Source organism: Gallus gallus, chromosome 13 (assembly GCF_016699485.2).
Source record: "Gallus gallus isolate bGalGal1 chromosome 13, bGalGal1.mat.broiler.GRCg7b, whole genome shotgun sequence".
NCBI lineage: Eukaryota > Metazoa > Chordata > Aves > Galliformes > Phasianidae > Gallus > Gallus gallus.
This window is the reverse complement of record NC_052544.1, coordinates 2,118,817-2,138,156: the sequence shown is the minus strand read 5'-3', so window position 1 is coordinate 2,138,156 and position 19,340 is coordinate 2,118,817. Positions and strand designations below refer to the sequence as shown.

Here is a 19,340-nt window from a genome sequence, read left to right as displayed (position 1 = left end):
CTCAGCAGGAATCGCCTGCTTCCAGCTGATTTATGTTATAGGAAAATATTTACGTCCCTTCAAGTCTGCAAACACGCAGCTGTGCAGAAGAAACCTGCAGACACCGTTCTTACCTCCATCAGCTGCACTCCTACAGTGGAGTGCTTGGCAGAGGTCTCCGGGACAATATTTGGGATGCTTCCACCACAGCCACGCCTTGCAGGCAGCTCACAAATACCCGTGTGAGCCAGCTTGGCCGTGGTAAGGCTGGAGAAAGCATGAAGCCCATCCCTTGCTGGCACTACCCCTAGAGCAGAGATGGCCTCACGGCGAGCAGCAGGGCCGCAGCAGTGCTGGGGCAGATGACAGCGCTCCGCCCGCTCCTCACACTCAGCTTAATCACAGCTGGGTGATTAAAGTGACTGTCTGCTTCCAGGTACCAGCCCAGCTGTAACTCGGCGCAGGCCCAGCCGTGACCGCTCCTCACACGCAGTACGAGCCGCCGAAGCTAAACGCCCTGGGGCAGCGCTCGAGCAGTGCGTGCACAGAGCCCCACACGGGCGCACTCTCCACGAGCAGCCCCGTGTAACTTCCAACCCAGGCCCCGCGGCTCGGCGTGCGCGGAACGAAACCTCCGCGGCGGCCCCGAGCGGCACCCGTGTGCTCGGACACCGGAACTCCGCCGCCGTGAGGGCACGACGGCTCTGGGCACGACCCAGCTCTCCCACAGCGCTCTGAGTGGCCTTTTTTTTTTTTTTTTTTTTTTGGCTACTTCTACAAAACGAGAGGCCAGGAGGCTGCCTCCATCCGTCCCGCTCCTTTATAGAACCGCAGGGACGGCCCTCACGTACCCCGCACCCCCCCACTCACCGCTCCGCACTGCGCACGCTCCGCCGGGCCGCGGGCGGGAACACGGCTGAGGGCGGGAACACGGCTGAGGGGCGGCTGCGCTGTGGAGACTCCGCCTTCAGCCCTGTGTTTGTGGCCGGGCGCGAGCGTTTTGCTCGCGGAGCTGTTCCTTACCGGTGTTAAAGTCACATAAGCAGCAGAAGTCAGGGAGGGACCTTCCTTGATCGTCGCCTCCCTGCGGCGTGGTTGGGGGACGCAGCGCTGCTCGAGGGCCCGCGCGTCCCCACTGCTGACAGGAGAGTGAAAAGGGCCGATAGAGCGCTGCGAGAGTTCTCCCAGGGCTGCTGGTCACAGCGGGTGGCTGCAGCCGCTGTCCCCCTGTGCTGGGTGGTCAGAGGAAGTGACAGTCGCGCCTCCGTGATCTGCCGTGGGTCTGCCCTTTGCTGTGGGCACCCCCTGCACTCCTCTCCCGCGCTGAGGCAGATAGCGAGGGAGAATGAAGGGCGTTAATCTCAGGCTTGGCACCTGGCATCCCCCGGAGGAAGGCAGGAGGTCGCTGTGGGTGCGGTATAATGGAGGAGAGAGCAGCAAGCTGTGCCCGCCAGCAGCCGGCTTCACCCCTCACACCATCAGCGGTGCTGAGAGCTCTGGCGGGCATAGCACCAAGTGCTGCCACAGGTGAGAACTCAGTCCTCCTCTCTCACACCTCATGTGCTTTGTGTGCCTCCAGGAGCAGGTGATTGATTGTAGGAAAGTCTCCGCGTTAGTTCAAAGTAAATGAAATGTTTTCAATCTTTCCAGGTTGGATATAAACACCTCAGGTTCAGAATCGAAGCCCACAAAGCCTATTGGAAGTGCCTCACAGATTTATTGGGCTTCAGTGCCGTGATTTTTCAGGTACGTGATAGTTTTTTTTTTTGGCCAGGTGTGTGATTTTTGGCAAGGCACAGCTCCTGGTGCCTGAATGCACAGAGCTGAAGCATCAGGTGCTGCAGCCCTTTCCCCCACCCCCTGCTCCACAAAGCAGCGCTGCCCCCAGCTCTGGACAGGGCCTGACCCCCCTGGGCTGAAGGTCTCCCACGGACTCTGACTGGGAGTCCCAGAACCAGGGATAAGCCAGAGTGAGAGCAGGGGCATCTCTCCAGTGGGATGGTGGGTTGCAAACTGGTGGTGACTGCTGGGGACACCCTGCCCTGATGGGGAGGTGTGACACAGGGTTCATCCTTCCCTCCAGCACAGCCCACAGGAATGCTGTACTCCATCCTTGGGCAGCAAAGAGCCTTGGCTGCAGGACATAATTGCTTTGTAGCAGATAGTAGATAAAAGATAAGATTCAGGCAGCGGGTGTTGGAGGAACATCAGCAGGAGGCAAAGAGCTTCTTTGCGTAAGCTCCACCTCAGGTCTCCTGTTTATTGGGGTTTTATTGGAAATCTTTTGCAGCACTGAGAATGAAGTCCTCCTTCCCTGAAAGACAGATCTGGCATAAAACATGAATCCCAACATCCCCCAGCTTTCAGGGAAGGGAGGGCTGCAGTGACTGCTGCCTTGGGGGTGGCTGAGCTGAGGGGGCTGTGGGCCTGGGCCCCATAGGAGGAGCTGAGCCATGATGGTGGAGCCCTGCTCCAGTGCAGAATCAAACCCTCCGGGACATGCCCATGGCTCCTGCAGACCCACAGCCTCTTCTGGGCGCTTGGGAGCTGCAGTGAAAGGTGGAAGCCTGTGCCATTGATCCCAGCAGGAGCGGCATCGGATGCCAGCCCCAGGCAGCCTGCGAAGTCTCACTCAGATGCTTGGTCCAGAGAGAAGTGTGCTGCATCCGCGGGCAATACCAGCCTAATCCCCTCCTCTGAAATCGCTCACACATCAAAGAGATTTAAAAAACATGCTCTGCATGCATTATCTTTTGCATTTCAAGACTGAGTTCTTCAACAATGCCTGTTTGATCTGATGGGATAGAGGGTTCTTCCAAAAGATGGGTGTGAGAGAATAATGTGGGGCTGGGAATAATTTTTTATCAATGTACTTAAAGGCAATCACAGCGCTAGGAGGGAGGCCTAATTGTGGAGTTGTGTAATTAGTTTTTATGTCACTGCAATTATTCTGTTGGCTACATATAAAGAACATGGCAAAATGCGACACTTAATTTTAAATCGGGACTTGATTCTCTTTTAGTAGGTAATTGATGTTGATCACATCACTTAGCAGTGACTATAAAATGCACTATTTAGATTGTGAAAGAATGGAGAAAAGGACAAAGCAGATAGGTAGTTGATGGATCACGGGCTGCATTGGTGGGAGGCAGCATTAATCCATCAGACTTCAGCTGTATCTGTTCACAGCCACTTCTGGACACTGTTATTGGCCCAGAGCACTAACGAACACAGAGCCACTGCTCCCCGCAGCCCAAAGCATCGCACACTGCAGTGAGCAGCCACTCTGCCCCCAGATGCTGGTGTCAGCCCATGAATTTGCACTTAATGCAATTGATTCCTTGTGTTTAAACACCTTCCTGCTAAAGGCAGGCTTTGTTTTCTGCTGCTCGGCTTCAAGCGCATGCTCAGGATTTTGCTCCAGGGAATCAAATAAAAGAGAAGCTGAATTGGTAAAACTTTTCCTTGCCTTTGCCACAGACCATAATGTCTTGATTTTTGCAAGCAGTTTCATTGATGGGGGGAGGGCAGGCACGGTGCTCTCGCACTGTGCTGGAGCAGAGCCGATGGGCACAGCTCTGGGGCTGTCCCACAGCTGGGGCTGGAGGACAGTGCTGAGGGACAAAGGGTAACTGGGGCCACCTGGTCACGAATTCAGTTTTCCTTCAGTGAAAGGCATGTGGGTTTTTACTCAGGACTGCTGTGTGCTCTGCTGGAGCCGCTCTCCTGTTGACTCCTATTGTGTTTCCAAAAAGCAAACCAGGAGGGTTTTGTGTTACTTTTTGTTTTCTAAAACAAAGCCAAGATCATAAACGGTATCCCTGCACCAAGCGCTCACCAGAAGCACAGTGCCCAGTGAGCAATGAGCACACAGAACGTTTAAGGAGGGATAATGGTTGTGGAGTAATGGCTTGGTGTCTGGGGAAGATTTCACGCTCAGCCTGCATGGAGCTCAGCACTCGCAGCTGTTTCCCAAACCTACACATGGGTAGTGGTGTTGGAGTGTGCTGGCTCCACAGACAAGCAGTTCTCAGGGCTGAGGCTGGAGAGGTGAACCATGCAGCATGAAATGTTGAAATGTGTTGTCCTCCTGGACAATGAGCATACTCAACAGGGTGAAGACAACTTCTGTCGAGTTTCCAGATGTCAGGTCTGGGCTTTGCATTCTACACTTGCACCAAAATAGGTAAATAGGTGGATTTGTTGTCCAAAACACTGTTCCTCTCTAACATTTCCTCCCTTCCTTCCCCTCATCCTCTTGTTTCTTGCTGTTTAAAAAAACAAAACAAACAAACAAAAAAAACCAGATTAAATTCAGGTTCCACCAATGTAATTGCGTAAAGAGCTGCAGCTCTGGCTCAGTGCTCCTTTGCCTCCCAGAGCTCTGGTAATAGCTATGGCCAGGTAGTTTCCACACTGAGATGATGAAATGCATCTTTACAACACAAGTAGTGAGTTGTGACCCAGCCTGAGTGCAGTGCAGGCTATTTCTGTAGTGCAGATGTATCTGGAAAGGACAGACTTTAGCGGATGGCATCACAGCTGCAGGGCTGCCCCGCATCCTTTTGAAATGCTCTTTCTTACCCATCTTGCCTGCTTTATTCTTCTTTTTCCCCTCCCTGGGCACAGTGTTCCCACATGTCTGAATCTCCTTCTTCTTCCTGTCCTGTGCTGGAGCTGAGGCCTATGTTGCCTCCCAGAGATGCCAATTAGAGATCCTGGAGGCTGCATCTCTGCTCTCACTGCTGGGACCCAGCAGCTTCTGCAGGACCAGTTCTGCCGTTTCAATATCACCCTCTCCAAATCGCTGTGATAATCAGCCAAGCAATGCCTGCAGTCTCCAATCCCCACCAGCCCAAATGCTATTCTGCTTGCCATCAAAAAAAATCCATCTTGCCTGCAGCTGGTGGGTGAATGGGGCTTTGCTGTCAATCGCTTGGAGGCTCTGGAGTGGTTAATGGGACACGATGAGCTGAGAGACCATCCCGCTCTTGGGGAAGCTGTGCCAGCAGGGCCAGTGCTGGAGATGAAGCATGAAGGTTTGCGGGCAAGCTGATGCAGAGCCCGGGGCTGCGATCCCAGCGAGTGTCAGCCTGCAACACCACTTCTCCCAGTCGGGTGCATCCGTGGGACGGCTCAGCCCTGCGGCTGCAGCAGGACCCGGGTTATTTCCAGAGCCCCACAGCTCTAGATGACCCCGGCATTCCACCACAAGTTGTGGCAATGTTATTCCTCTCAACAGAGCGGTTTATTACACACGCGCTTCCCACTGGACACCCAGGATTCCCTCACTTGCTTCCATCTTATATTGGGTTTTGATTAAATTAGATAAAGCTGCAAAGGTGATCAATTCAAAGCCCATTTCCTATGAAGTCACACATGATTTATAAGCAGAAAGGAGAATAAAGCATGGAACAAGAGCAAAGGGACCAGACTGGTGCGTAACAGATGCAAAGGGATCATAAAGTTTTTATGGCTGCCAGCTCTACTGCAACAGGTCTGGGGCTGCAGGCTGCAGCTTGGTTGCATCAGTGTCCTCAGGGTCATATCCAGTGCTGCTACGTCCTCATCCCCACAGCTGGGGCATCTCTGGGCCACAGCCCACACTGGTTTGGGAGATAACACTAGAGCACCTAATAAAACACTTCTCATTAGGTGGAAACAAGGAGACTGTAAAGTTTGGCAGTGCTGCATGCTTAAGGGAGAGAAAACTGTTATGAGAAGTTATCCCCTGCAAAAATGGACTTAAAATTATCACTGCTCACCAACACCTAGTGCTGGATGCTCTGAAGTGGTCCAGCAGAGCATTTGCGACTCCTTTCCACCACACTGCATGCATGGGATCCTGTTGCTTGTCACTTGGGGATATTTACTTTGTGTCAGCACCTGCATTCTGCTGCTGCTCAATGGACAGTTTCACGGTGTCAAATGTTAGTTACAAATGGTTACCAGCCCCCACACTGTGTTCAGTAACACTGGCTAACAGAAGAGCACCAGGGAAGCGCATCAGTTGTGCCAGACAGTTCCTGGGAGCCCATATGGTGCCAGTATATGTAAAAGCAAATCAGTTGCAGCCCCTGAGACAGCCCACAAGGGCTGAGTTAAGGTGATGCAGCTGCTTAATATCTCGGTTTAGGATTTCAGAAGTTTGGCTCCCTCGGAGCTAGGTGATGCAGGGGGGACCCCACCATCAGGGTGTCCTTTGCTTGTACCTGAGCTTCAAGGGAGGACGGTATCTACTGGCACCTGGGAAGCAAACAGCCCCATAAATCAGCAACAAGATGAACTGTGAATTGTTAGGGCCCCAGCTCCGTATCCCCATACCAACAATGCTTTGGGAAAACAGCCGGCCATGTCCACAGTGGAGAGAAGGCGACAATGAAGCAAGGAGCTGTTTTCCCAATTCGTCCTGTCTGCAGCCTGCCAGCAGTGTGGCAGGGGAAATGAAGATGTTATCGAGCAGCAGCACGCAGCAGTAATTGAAAGCCTTTTTGCTGCTGGAAACCCTCAAGGCTGCCAGTCTCTCGTCTGAGCTGCCACTTGCAGATACTTTTTCATTTCCTCTGTTTTGCCTCAACTTTCCATTGAGTGTACCGATTCCTCATCATGCATCCTGAATCACAATGTTAAATATGTAAATACAGAGGTATTTACACCCCATCTCCTGGGTTGTTTTGTATATAAATTTGCCCTGCTCATAGCCTTCTTGTCTCTGCAAATGCTGTGAGCAGTGAGCTCTGCCTGGGGCTTGGCAGGGTGAAGCTTTGAGGAAAGTGAAGAACATCCAGCATCACTCTGGCTCTGCTGGAGGATGCTGACAGCCAAATCTCTGGGTCTTCATGGAGAAAAATATCAGCAGAAGGGATAAGCAAGCCAGGCTGCACCCCTGCCTCCCCCCAGTGCCTTCTTGCTCCCCCCGTCTACAAGGATTTTGGTGCTGGTGTAGAAGGGTAGAAGCAACAGCTGAAGAGCTAAAAACGTGAAGTATGAAGGAAAGCTTTAATTTTCACAAAATCTCTTAATCCATTAATCACAGTGAGACTTCTGTATGGAAACCTCCCTCTCGTTTAATACCGCCTAAAGATCATCAAGATAGTAATGACTGTTTTGTGGGGGAGGAGGAGGAGTGAGATGGGACAGGCTGAAGGAGTGGACTTGTCTCTAAGCAAAGGAGATAAGCCCTTACCAGCATTGAGCCACGCACATAGGGCTGCTGCAGAAGCTTGGCAAATCCACTTGGGCATGTGAAACAGCTTATAGGAGTTTTAGGAGCAGGCTCGAATGTCCTCTCTCCCACTCCACCACTATGCCTTTTGTCTTCCGCATTCATGCTGTCACTTCCTTTGCCCTCAGAAGGTTTCAGGATGCAAACATTATCCCAGACACAGAGAGAAGCATCACTGGCTGATGCCTCAGCCCTGCACTGAGGGGAAATGGCCCTGGACACCTTTGGGATGCCTTTGCTGCCTACTGGACCTGGAGTCTTCCTTCATTCTTCCATCCTTTCATTTCACACAGCACCAATGGGAATCAAAAGCAGCACAACAGCAGAGTGGGGATGAACACAGGCTCTGCTCCCTTTGAGAGGGCTTTTGCAGGGGGCTCCAACTGTAAGAAGCTTCAGTCAGCCCCCAGAAGCCACTGAGACTCTCTGCGGTGCCTTTCTGTTGGGCGCTGGGGCTCTCTCAGTAACTGAAGGGACTTCTTATTCTTCTGCCGCCTACCACTACATTTCAGCATTAACATAGCAGCAAGGGGTGAGAGACCCCAGTAAATCCTCGGGACAGTAGGATTAACACAGTGGAAATGTTGTTTTATTGCTTTGCTGTTCTTCAAATAAGGAGAGGAGAAAGGGGAGAGGAAAGGGAGAGCCAAACCCTGCAGAACGTGGGGGAGGAGAGCCCCTGAAATAAAGGCACTGCTGTAATCCCCACTCCAGGGCTGCCCTTTGCATTTGGTTTTAACAAAGCACTGCTCACGTTAACTGTAACACACCTTCCCCTTGCAAAGAAACGTTTGCAGTTGACAGCTGTTGGGCACTGTCTTCTCTGCAATGTCACTGGCATTAACAGTGCTTCTGTTGGAGATATCCCAACTGCAGAGGGAATGGTCTTGCAGGATTCATTTGTGTTACAAGTTTAATAATGGCTCCATCCACCAAAACCACCTTCCAGCCCAGCTCCCCTTGTCCAGAAACAACCAAGGTATATTTCCATGAGAAAAGATGACAGATGAAAACAGCTTTACTGTCATGAGTTGCGTGGCATGTTGTGGGGGCTGCAGAGCACCTTGGACCCACGGTTCTTCCACTGGCACTCCAGCTCACCAGTGGGAAGCTAGTAAGCACCAATAGTCACCAGTTCCCAGTGCAGCAGAACATGCAGTGCTGGTCCCTTGGCTTGTGTCCCATGATGGAGACTGATTTTCTAAAATGTGGAAACCCTTTTATGTATTATGAATGTAAATTGCAGTAAATATATATATCAAAAAAGAGGATAGAGCAGGGAAATGAAGTCCCTCAGAGCAGTTATACCACTTCCATTTCTTCATGCCTTCTCCCCTCTTCTTCAAGTGCATTCACATGACACAAACCCTACCTTGCACCCCGATCCAACTGGAGGGGCACCGCCACTGGGGGCAATTTGCAGACTCACCCACTCTTTGTCTTAGATGCCACCAAGTTGCTCTTGCAATGACACAGCCTTCAGTTCATCCTAGGTTCAGCTCTCCTCAGGCTTAGCACATTCTGCATGAACTCCATGTGCTTCACTTTACCAGCAATGCCAGCTTCAGAGCCAGGAGCCAGTCAGACCAGTCAAGGTTCCCTTCCTTCCCATGACGGTCGCACAGACTGTCCTGACTGATGGGGAACACAACATCTACAAATCAGGGTGCTTTCCTGAAGCTGTTAACCTGCTTTCCTCACGGGAAGAAGGCAGGAGGAATTAGTATGCAGCATCTTCCTCTGGAAATCAATGTGATTTCAACTCACTGTGAAGTTCCCTGACTGTGTTAGACATGCTGCACTGGTAAAAACTAATTCTCAGAGGAGAAAGAGTGGAAGAAAAAGAAAGAAATTCAGTGACTAGACAAGGCTAAAATGTTGCAGAGGGCTACATCCTGCCAGCTGGGGCTGGCTTGGAAGTCCCAGAGCTGAGAGGGCTGCGCAGTGTGGTCGTTCCAGCTGCTCATCACACTGCTAAGAATCACTCATGGTTGTAAATTCTAATTAAAGCTTCTGGGGGGAAAGAAAAATCAAGAGATTCCTTAAAAAAAAAGAAAAAAAAAAAAGAAAGAAGAAGAAGAAGAAAGAAAGAAAGAAAGAAAGAAAGAAAGAAAGAAAGAAAGAAAGAAAGAAAGAAAGAAAGAAAGAAAGAAGGAAGGAAGGAAGGAAGGAAAAGGAAAGGAAAGAAAAAGATATTTCAGCTAAATTAAAAATTTGGGTTTTTAGGAAAAGGGAAAATGTTGAAAAATTTGAAACAACCCATTTCAGCACTTTCAGGGTGAAAAGGGATATATTTTTTGTTGTGAAGTGCATCATCGATTCAAATGTGTTTTATCTTACAGTCTGAATAACAAAAATAGGTTTCAAACCAAAGCAAAATGGTATTTTTAGGTTTTCCCTTTAAAAAAGCCTAACTGGAGGTTTCTGTCCTAATTAAGAATGTTTTTTTTCCTTCTTTTTTATAGAAATAGAGTAATTTATTTCCAGCTAACTCCAATCTAAAATACTTGTTCCTTTCTTGGCTCGCCCACCCCATGTTTACCAGGCGTACAACCTGAGCATGCATCTGCAATGCTTGCATCACCCTGTTCCACGTACCAGCACTGCCAGAACTCCCCTGGGACTCAAGTCAGGCTTGGTAAGACCTCACAGAATCAAACCAGCATCAGCAAAATGGCAATCAGAGCATCTGGGTTTCAGTGTCTTACTATCAGTTGGAATCATTTCAGAACCTGTGTAGCCACTGCTTTTTGACATAGAAGGTGACATGCAGAACAGCCCAAGAGCCCACCTCTGTGGGATCAGCACATCGCTTCTGCTGTGCCAAGGAGGTGTTTTAGGATCTGTTAGATGAAAGGCACTGAGTAACAGAGAGGTGACAATATGCAATGTATCTTCTGGATGAGAGCACAGGAGGGAAAGAGAGAAGAGAAAAATAGGGTTAAATGGGTATTGGGAAAAGAAGGGGGACAGCAGGGGAGGGCACTCAGCTAGAGGGGAGCTCAGAGAAGGGAATGGAAGGGAGGGGAAGAGAGCAGAGCATCTGCAGAGCTCTGTGAGAGACCGAAGGGAAAAAAGAAATTGCTCTGCAGTTAAATGAGAACCAAGGGAAAACTGCACAGATGCCTGAGTCGCCTGAGTGCACTTTGAACAGTAAAAGAGCCAGGCACTGGCAGCGAGAAGAGACACAGGCAGGCCTGAAGGGGAGACATGCAGAGGGTCTTATCCAGCTACAGTCTCAGATCTGGCTTCCAAAAAAAATGAATCCAAAGGGCCTTTGGGAGGCTGTGGGGCCCTTAGCCAGGGATGGAGGTGCAGTGAGACCACTGCTGCATCTCACAGCGTTGTTCTCACAGGGAAGCACTGGTGAATGAAGCCTGGAGTGCCCACTTGCCTGCAAGAAAACTGAGGCTTGCATTAACACAGCCCTGTTACAGGAAGGGAACATCGCAGCAGGACATCCCTTCCCATGGGGTCCCAAGAAGGTCCATGGTATTGTAGAGTCGATGCAGATAGAGAGTTTTTGTATTTGCTTTTACAAGAAGGTAAGATCGAGTGTCAGCTGCCCCCTAAGGGAGATACGGGGATAGAGCAAAGATGAGCCCAGCAGCAGTACCATCCTCCCCAGCAGGCAGTGTCCCCCAGGCCTGAGAGCAGTGGGCAGAGCCAGGCACTGATTACAGGGCCCATCACAGCACGCAGACACTCAGGGCCCACCGCGGAGTCCAGGCAGGAAGAAGAGGACATGAGACTGAGATCAAAGACATGGCTACAACATGGGTCAGAAGTCCCTCTGAGAAAGGGGAGGGGACACAGCTGCAATGCATGTCCAAGAAGTCTGTCCAGGAGAAAGCCTGGAGCCAGACCCCGCTGCAGCATCATTCATGGAGCGCATGAAACCACAGGCTGAGCTTAAACAGGGCTCCCAGCCCGTGGGTGTAGGTGGAGGCAGGTGGGGTCAGGGTCACTAAGAGCTTCTGGTACCTTCAGGGCTACGCAGTGTGTAACGTTCAACAAACAAATGCACTTGGGAAGCTTGAACAGGGCACAGCGAGGTATCTGCCAACAGCAGCTGAAGGGAGTGCAGCCCCACATGAGCCAACCCCGAATGTGTTTAAAAACTGATTGGATGTGGTGCTCAGCGACCTGATTTAGTGGAGGGTTGTTAGAGTTAGGGGAGTATGGCTAGGTTGTGGTTGGACTCAATGATCTTTAAGGTCTTTTCCAACCTGACTGATTCTGAGATTCCAAGTGTGAAGGAAGCAGCACTGTGGGGCAGGAGCTTCCCCACTGAGGGGTGAGGCAGAGCTGTGTCCCTCAGCCCTGTCCTGCTCAGGGTCATGCCAGGGGCGGTGCTGAGGGACTCAGAGGGATAACGCAGCAGGGCTTTGTGTGCCACACTTGAAGCACTCTGGTTTTTAACAAGACCCACATATCCGAGAGGAGCATTTTTTTCTCTTTTGTTTTTATTTTACAGCTGTGAATTATTGAAAGCTTTACTATTGCTCTCCCAAATCATACTTGGTCAAACAAAAGATAGCTCTAAATGTGCTTTCCAACAGAAATGACCGAGATGCATTTTACTTGTGGTTCACCGTTGCCTCCCTTCAGCCACATCTTAAACTACTCCACCATCTGGTCTGATTAGCAGTGTCTACTCCAGGGCAGAGGATGCAGTGGAAGAGCCCGAGGTGTTGCAGGTCAAGATGAAAATGCTGTGTGTGCCATTGACTGTCAAAACTAAAACTCGCTTAAATCAGTGCAATTAGATTGCTCATGGATTACAGGAGCGACCGCTGCAGCGACTCATTCCACACGCTGCGTGATTAAACTACAGTCTTGACATTAAAGTGACACGATTAAAAGCAAGTGTTGAAGGCTCAGATCTATGGAAAGCTCAGCAGGCAGGGTTAAGTCCACAGCTTCTTTAGAGGCCTTGTGGGGTTGAACACCCCAGGGTCTGGGAAAGAGCTGCAGCCCCTCAGCAGAGCCAGCTCTGCTTTTAAGTCTGTAATGCCATCTTGTGATTATAGCTGGGAAGTGGAGACCGCAGGGTCCCCTCTGTGGAGTTTAATGAAGCACGTGGCTTTTGTTCTGGCAGATGGAAAGCCCAGAAGTACCCCTGTTTAACAAGTCCGGGGCTAAGAGGAAATCTGTCTCTGACAGAGAAGTCCCTACTCTTGCTTCGAGAGAGTGAAAATGATTCATTTCATTAATATTTATCCTTCTAGTTCAATTCTCTGGCTAAGAAAGCAATTTCTTCCAGGCTGAAGAATTTGATTTAGGTCTCTCTTTAGGTACTGAGGGCTAATTTTCTCTTTCAGCGTGGAAGGAAACAGTGCCACATTCAAGCAGTAAAGGCACTTTTCTTCCCTGATTGAAGCTGGAGAGTTCAGTGAGGTCAGCTTTGTTGTAAGCATCCACACCAACTTGAATGCTGAGATGCACTCTAAAGGGCATGGAGAATCAGCACAGGAAACACAGGGTCTGTGGAGCTAGAGGCATTGAAAACAAACACCAGCTGCATCAGCTGTCAGGAAACAGAGCACAGGGCAGCCAGCTGTCTGCTTACCCCTTGCACTGCACTGCACACACACAAGGCAGGATGAGACAGTCAACTGCTTCCTGCCCAAGGGGGGCAGATGTTCTTCCTGGGTGCAGGGACACGTGCTCACACACAGGCTGCTCCTCTCCTACAAAGCCTACCACCCTGCCTTGTCCCAGGTGGTGCTGGGCTTGTTCAGTGCACAACAGCCACGGCTCTGTGCTGGGAGGGACACTGGTGCTCCAGGTGAGGAGCGTTAGGTGCTCTCCATTTAGCACTGAGGCTCACAGCTCGTTAACTTTCCCCATCCTATCCCTCAAATATCCCAGCAAGAGGACGCCGTGCCAGAACTCCACAGAGCTGCCCCACAGGCTGACACAGCCCATCGGTGGAGCCCTTGGTCTTGTCACATGTGAGGTGTCTCCATGGGGTTATCCCATCACTAATTTCCCACAGACGTAGTGCTTAGAAGAGATCCTCCCAGCATGTGCTGCCAATGGTGCACATCACCCCAGCTGCACACAAACCAAACGGGATGGTCAGACTGGAAAGGGCCTGAACAACAGTCGCCAAAGGAGGCATGCCAGGAATGAAGGACCGTATTTCCTCAGCTGTGCTCCAGGATAGAAAATCCGGGGTTATCACCAAGGCTGATGCAAAGCTATGGTGATGGAGGGACAAGTAATTGCAATCACAGAGGGTACTTCATGATCTTCTCTTGAAGCCCAGACAATGAGCCCTGCCAAGCCCTGAGCAGGCTGCTTAAGCAGCCACTCCAGTTTGAACCTGTGTAATTCATGAGTGCAGTGTGGGGCCCTCACTCGTAACCTTCAGATGTTTCCAGCAGCACCAGGGAGATGCTTCAAAAGCTTTCTGAATGTCAAATATCAGAAGTCAGTGAATCTCAATGTCAGGAACACCCTCTAACTTCACAACGTAGGTTTCCTTGTGTTCCTGCACAGTTTTCCTGTCTAGTAATCGGGCACGGAGCACTGTTTCATCTCGTGCAGTGAGGCAGGCTCCAGCACACGCTTGCACATCACTTATGAACCCTGGGTAAAAGCTGTTGTGCCAAGTGAAGCATGTCAGCTCTGCCATGGCTATCAAGTCAAGCGCACTCCCACCACAGCTTCCTGGCAAACGTACCCCCACACCTACCACAGCCCTTCTGACTGCTGAGAGAATGCTCCTGGGACAGGCTGAGCCTGGCAGTGCCTTGCCTGGGACCCGTGCCGCAGCAGCCCTGCCAAGCACGGGCTTGCCGAGCCGAGGACAACCACACAGTGAGTGCAGGCAGCGCCTGGCAGGGCAGCAGGTCCTCCTGTGTGCCTGAGCTGCCTGCAGAGCGCTGTGCGCAGCACTGCCTGCCGGGCTGAGCGGCTGCCAACAGCTTTCATAGGGGTTTCATCTGCTTAACTGTGCCGTCCTTCCTCCTCTCCCAGGCAGGATTTCAGCTACAGCCGATGTCAGCAAATATCTCATTATTCTTTGATACTGAGGCACTCGCTGGGCCTGTTGTTCATCTTGGCCTGGTGGAAGCTAAATGCATTCTCTTTTTCTCCCACAGGTGCAGTGGCAGGAGTTGATGAGTCGAGACGCTTTGTCTCAAGGCAGATTAGAGATAGAAGCTATCTCAGACAGCAGCACCGCCAGCCTTCATAAGAGCTCCTCTCATCTAGACGGAGCATCCCTGAACTCCGCGCGGCCCAGCCGGCACTACAAAGACGTAAGGGGCTCCAGAAGCCTGCTGAGTCAATAAGGGGCTCCAGAAGCCTACTTCACCCCTGTCGAACCAAAGCTCAGCTACACCAGAGCCCCGCGGACAGCGGCTGCCGGGCGGTACCGCCCGCCCTGCGCCCGCCTGGGGGAGCGGCCCGGCCCGGGCCCGCCTCGAGGGGCGGCGCCTGCGGAACCACCCCGGCGGCGCGGCGGGGCGCGGCCTCTTCGGGCGCGGGCGGCCGCGAGGTGAGGCTGCGGGCTGCGGTGAGTGCGTGTCCCGCAGCGCCGAGCTGCGCCCAGCGGTAGTCAGCCTCCCGCCGCTGCCGTGCGCGGGCGGTGTTATGCCGCTGGCAGAGCAGCGCGCTGCCGCGCAGCCCCGGCCCGCCGTGCCGTTCTGGCCCCGCGGCGCCGGGGATCGGCAGCCGCCGCGTGCCGAGAGTGGGGGGCTCCGGCGGGTGGAGCCGCTCCTAGATGGGATGCGGACAGCGCTCGGCGCGGAGCTCGGCTCTCCGTGGAGCGCCTCGTTTAATGCCGCGACTTTCGAATGAAAACGGAGGCCGGGGGACGGAGTGGTAAGGAAGGGGTGGGTACGACTCGCGTTAACGCTTCTGTGTGTGCTTTAATTGCAGGCACGTGGGTTTGCGCGTTCCTGCGGGCTGTCCGAAGAAACGAAAGACGAAACAAAAGGAGCTGTCGGCGCTGCTCTGAAGGTCCCACGTGGGAGGGTTTGCGCCGAGGAAGCTCGGGAGCCGCGCTGCTCCCAGAGGAGCGATGGTTTCAGGATCCGGCCTTAGCACATGGAAGTGGTGAAGGGCGCTGCGTGTGAGGTATAATGAGAATTTCTCAGTTGGCTGGTGGTTAAACCATGCTCGCTGCTGGTTCGAAGTCGTATTGTTTTCTTTGGCCTGTTTATTAAACTTCCTTAAACTCGGTCACTGTTGTATCTGTTGTGCGGGACGGCTGTTGGATATGGGAGGATTTGCGGTGCTGAATGCAGCCGAGGGGGGCAGGGAGGTAACACAGCACCCTGCCATGCGTGCACGCTTCCCTCCATTGCTTCTGCGGGGAGATCTGTGCCACGGCTTCCTTCCCCTCCTCCTGCACTGTTATGGGTTCAGAGGAAGATGCTGCTTAATTCAAAAGTGGGTAACTGAGAAGGGGGGGTATCACTCCCACTGTAGTGCCTGACCTGGCCCAGTGTGGTGAGCAGAGCTCTGTGTTCTGTGCACGTCTGTGAAACGCTGCAGGCTGAGCAGCTTTCAGGGCAGTTTTCCAAGTTGTTCTGTGGTTTTGAGTCACGTTACATTTCAGTTAATGTACAGATGCCGCTGTAGCTGATGTGCCATCTGTGTACAAATAAAATGAGAGGCAGTGATGTGAGCCTGCCCCTTCCCCAAACACCTGGTGCTGTTTCCCTGGGCACACGGTGCTGAGTGCTGAACTGGGGGAAGCTGTGGGGCACGCAGGCTGGCTGCTGCTGCTGTGATCAGGAGGGACGGGGGTTGTGTTCTCATGGCTAAGGCTTTTAACCTGCCGAGAAACAGACATCCTGGCTCACAGATCTCTCCTGTATTTCTGAAACTTGGCAAGCAGTAGGAGTACTGCTCTCAGCCACAGGAAGCAGGAGCCATGTGGACAACGAACACGTGCCAGCTGACTTCTTTCCTTGCAAAACTGTTTTTGCAATAATGGTCTGGTAGTTTCAATCTCTGGGTTGAGTCTGAGGCTTTGAGGATGGGCTGCACTCTGACACAAAAAGCAGTAGGAGGGGACAGAGGGTTCACTGGTGTGACCCCAAAGCTCGCCTGCTGCTGGCAGCAGTGCTTGGGGTGCACTGCAGAGCTCTGCTCAGCAAAGGGGATGGAGATGAAACCCATGGGCAGCAAAATAGCGGGGCTGGAATGAAGTCAGGAACCCGAAGCGGCTTTGGCACCCAGGAGACGCCGACCCGTGGTTGTTTGTCAGCACTGCACGCTTTGCTGTGTGATTTGCTCTGGGCGCAGACAGCTGCGCTGCTTTCCGTTCCATCAGGTAAGAGCCGCGCTCCCCGCCATCGCCACCGAGCCCTCACGTTCCTTAATGTGTTCTTTGTGCCAGCCCTGCTGCCCCCACTTCCGTTATTGCCCCCGGTGCTCCCCGGGCACGCAGGGCAGCGCTGAGGGGACTCCCCGGGAGCGCTGGGCTCCCACAGCGCGGCTGCCGGAGCGCAGCATCCCGGACGGCGGACAAACTGAACTGGAAGCGCCGCGACACCGAAACGGAAGGATTTGAAGCGATAAACGTTCCCATCGCTTTGGCGCTAAGGCCGGCGGAGGGCGGGAGCGAGCAGCGCGCTTCCCTCCTGTCGGCGCGAGGTGGCAATGTCGGCCGTGCCGAGGGGAGGCCGCCCCGCTGCCGGTTTGCGTTGCTTTTTTTTTTCCCCTTTGCCAGAACATTCTAACGCGCCGAGCGGGGCCCGGAGCCCGTTCTGACAGACGCCTCCGCGCAGGTAACGGCTCCGTCCCGCCGGGCGCCGGGCCTAGGAGCGGCGGGACTATGGGCGGCCGCGGCCCGGGGCAGGTAACGGCGGCGCGCGGGGCTGAGGGAGGCGGAGGGCGGGCGCGAACCCGCAGCCCCGCGGCCGGGGGCGGAGAGGCGCGCGGCCAAGCCCCGCCCCGGCGGCAGCGCGCGGCCATGAGGCGAGGACCGGCGGAGCGGCGGCGCTCTCGCGAGAGCTCGGTGAGCGGCCTCCGCCTCTCGCGAGACCCGGCCCGGCGGCGCCTCCCTCAGCCCGGCCACATCCCCACAGGCGGAGCGGGGCGGCCGGCGCCGGCGAGCGGAGCGGAGCAGCGGGGCGGCCGCCGGGCACGTGAGCGGGGGGCAGCGGGCGGGCGGGCGGCGCTCTCGCGGAGCGCGGCGGGACGTGCGCGGGGTCGCGCAGCCGCTTCTCTCCGTCCCTCCTCCCGTCCCTCCCCCGCCGCCAGTGCGACGGCGAACGGGAGGCGCCGCCGCGGCCCGCAGGTAGGAGCGGTGCCGCCGCGTGCCGGGCCGCGGCCGCCGCTCTGAGGAAGGGAAGGAGGGAGGGAGAGCGCGGGAGGGACCGTTAGGAGCTGTGGCGGGGGAGGGGAGCGGGCCCGGCGCGAGGCCGCTGCGTGAGGCGCTGCGCGCATGCGCGCCCCCCACCCCTCGGGGCCGCCCGCAGCGCCCCCGCCCGGCGGCAGCGCCCGGCCCGGCCCGGCCGAACAAAGCCGCGGCCCTCGGAGCGCCGCCTCCCGCCCGGCTCGGCCCGCCGCTGCCGGCCTGCTGCACGGGCGGCCGGGCGTTGCGTGCCCCGACGGCCGATTCATCCAGTGCTAATTAATGAATTAGGCCGTAGGAGGGTGACGGAGGAAGCGCTCTTTCTATTCAGTTTCACTTTCGTGCGATTGGGGCTGCGGTTACAAATGGCCGCAAGCGGTGCCGCGCTGTCTGCACGCCGTGTGTTCTGCCGTGTTTGAAATAAGCGAAACATCAGAACGAGCTCTGTGAGCCTCGGCTGCGGCAGCGCTCCGACGAAGCCTTTGTGCTGCAGGGTGGAAGCTGAAAAATCCATCTGAAGTCTGTGGTTGTTTTCCTTTCGGTCCCTTTGGGAAGAACATCCAGTGCTGTTCTCAGCTACTGATAGGGCTCTTCCATCCATCCATCTTCCAGTTCTTCGGGCTTTGGGGCTGTGGGTGGGTGGGTGGCTCTGGTTCCCCCCTGGACGTGGGCGGAGGCGGAGCTGCGCGTGTTGGACGCGTCCTGCGTGGTCCCGCAGGTCTGTGCCTCGCGAGCACAGCGGCAGCCGGTGCCTTTTGTGTTGCTGAGTGCGCCACTCCATCCTCCGAACCATGGGGCGTCGTGTGTTAAAAGTCGTAGTTTATCAAAGCACCTTCTCTTCAGAATGTAGCAAACTGTATGTTAACGTTTTTAATGTGTTATTCTGGAGCGCGTGAACTTTTGTCTTGGAATTGTATTCGGAAATGTGGGAAATGATCCACGAGTGAATTACATGGAACAGTGAAATGTGAGCGAGGATGCTGGCAACTGAGCCCTGTGCAGATGTGTGCTCAGTATCCCCACCCTTTGTCGTGTGCTGGGCAAGGAGGTAAACTCGTAGTAAGAATACATGCTCTTCTTTTTCAGAGGAAAGATCTCTTGCTTATGGTTCTGACATTGGCTGCAGTGCCGTGAGCCGTTTATGTGCCTGTTTGGAAAAGCTCTCTGAAGTTACTGTGTTCTGAAAACTTCAGTCCCCGGTGTTTGTGTGTGCCCATAAAAATGCTTATGAATTCAGAGAAATAAGCAAATATTGGGTGCTGCCCTTCTCTGCCTTGCACACATACTGAGCTGAACGCTGAGGCAGCTCTAAGATAGCTGTTTTAAGCAAAGCTGCAGAGAAACGATTTTATTTCAGCCTCTTAATTTATGAATGCATTTTTATCTCTGCAGCCTCTTTGCTGCTTGCATTTTTTCTCAGCACTCTTTAACTCAGCAAGTCTTAATACCAAATAGCCCACTGTCTTTCTGAGCTAATACGGTGTGTGGGGCTCTCTGTACTGTGTTGTGCAGCCAGAACTCAAACAGGAGGGTTTTCCTTCAGGCACGCCTGCAGCTAGAATGCATCTCTGGCATCAGGAGCACGGTTCTGCTTGGGGAAGAATGCACTTTTATCCCAGTTCTTGAAATGCCTGCAGGCAGGCTTGCACTCGCTGATTAGTCAGAAGGCTGTTTAATTGCTTAACAGAACAAATACAGAAGTTAAAAATTAAAAAAAAAAAAAAAAAGACGATTAGTTCTCTGTTAGAATGCTGCTCTTGTTCTCTGGTTTGGTCTGTCTTTAGATCGTTTTATGTGATCTGTTTACTTTGAAAA

General features: G+C 53.4%; 2 protein-coding genes and 1 long non-coding RNA gene across 26 annotated transcripts in view; 2 read left to right on the top strand and 1 right to left on the bottom strand.

The window, feature by feature from the left end:
• Positions 1–881, bottom strand: part of SIL1 (SIL1 nucleotide exchange factor) — a 90,722-nt gene extending 89,841 nt beyond the window's left edge. For 3 of the 5 annotated variants that reach the window (XM_015293620.4, XM_046900493.1, XM_040647078.2), the window contains exon 1: positions 114–881. Coding sequence is in view for 1 of the 5 variants with exons in the window: in XM_040647078.2 (XP_040503012.1) it covers positions 114–119 (6 nt within the window). In the remaining 4 variants the exon portion in view is untranslated. The remainder of the gene's footprint in view (positions 1–113) is intronic. The other 2 variants (XM_414514.7, XM_015293621.4) reach the window with 1 other exon arrangement.
• LOC416186 lies at positions 421–3,453 on the top strand. The gene is made up of 3 exons (XR_005839561.2): positions 421–1,506; positions 1,630–1,725; positions 2,568–3,453. It is a non-coding gene; the product is annotated as an uncharacterized LOC416186 (long non-coding RNA).
• An 11,233-nt stretch (positions 3,454–14,686) lies between these two features.
• Positions 14,687–19,340, top strand: part of MATR3 (matrin 3) — a 28,601-nt gene continuing 23,947 nt past the window's right edge. For 3 of the 20 annotated variants that reach the window (XM_046900267.1, XM_046900262.1, XM_046900255.1), the window contains exon 1: positions 16,812–17,027. In XM_046900267.1, coding sequence (XP_046756223.1) covers positions 17,004–17,027 — 24 coding nt within the window. In that variant the 5' untranslated portion in view covers positions 16,812–17,003. Of the gene's footprint in view, positions 14,733–15,097; positions 16,500–16,811; positions 17,469–19,340 lie in introns of those variants that run through there. The other 17 variants (XM_046900265.1, XM_046900259.1, XM_046900252.1 and 14 more) reach the window with 12 other exon arrangements.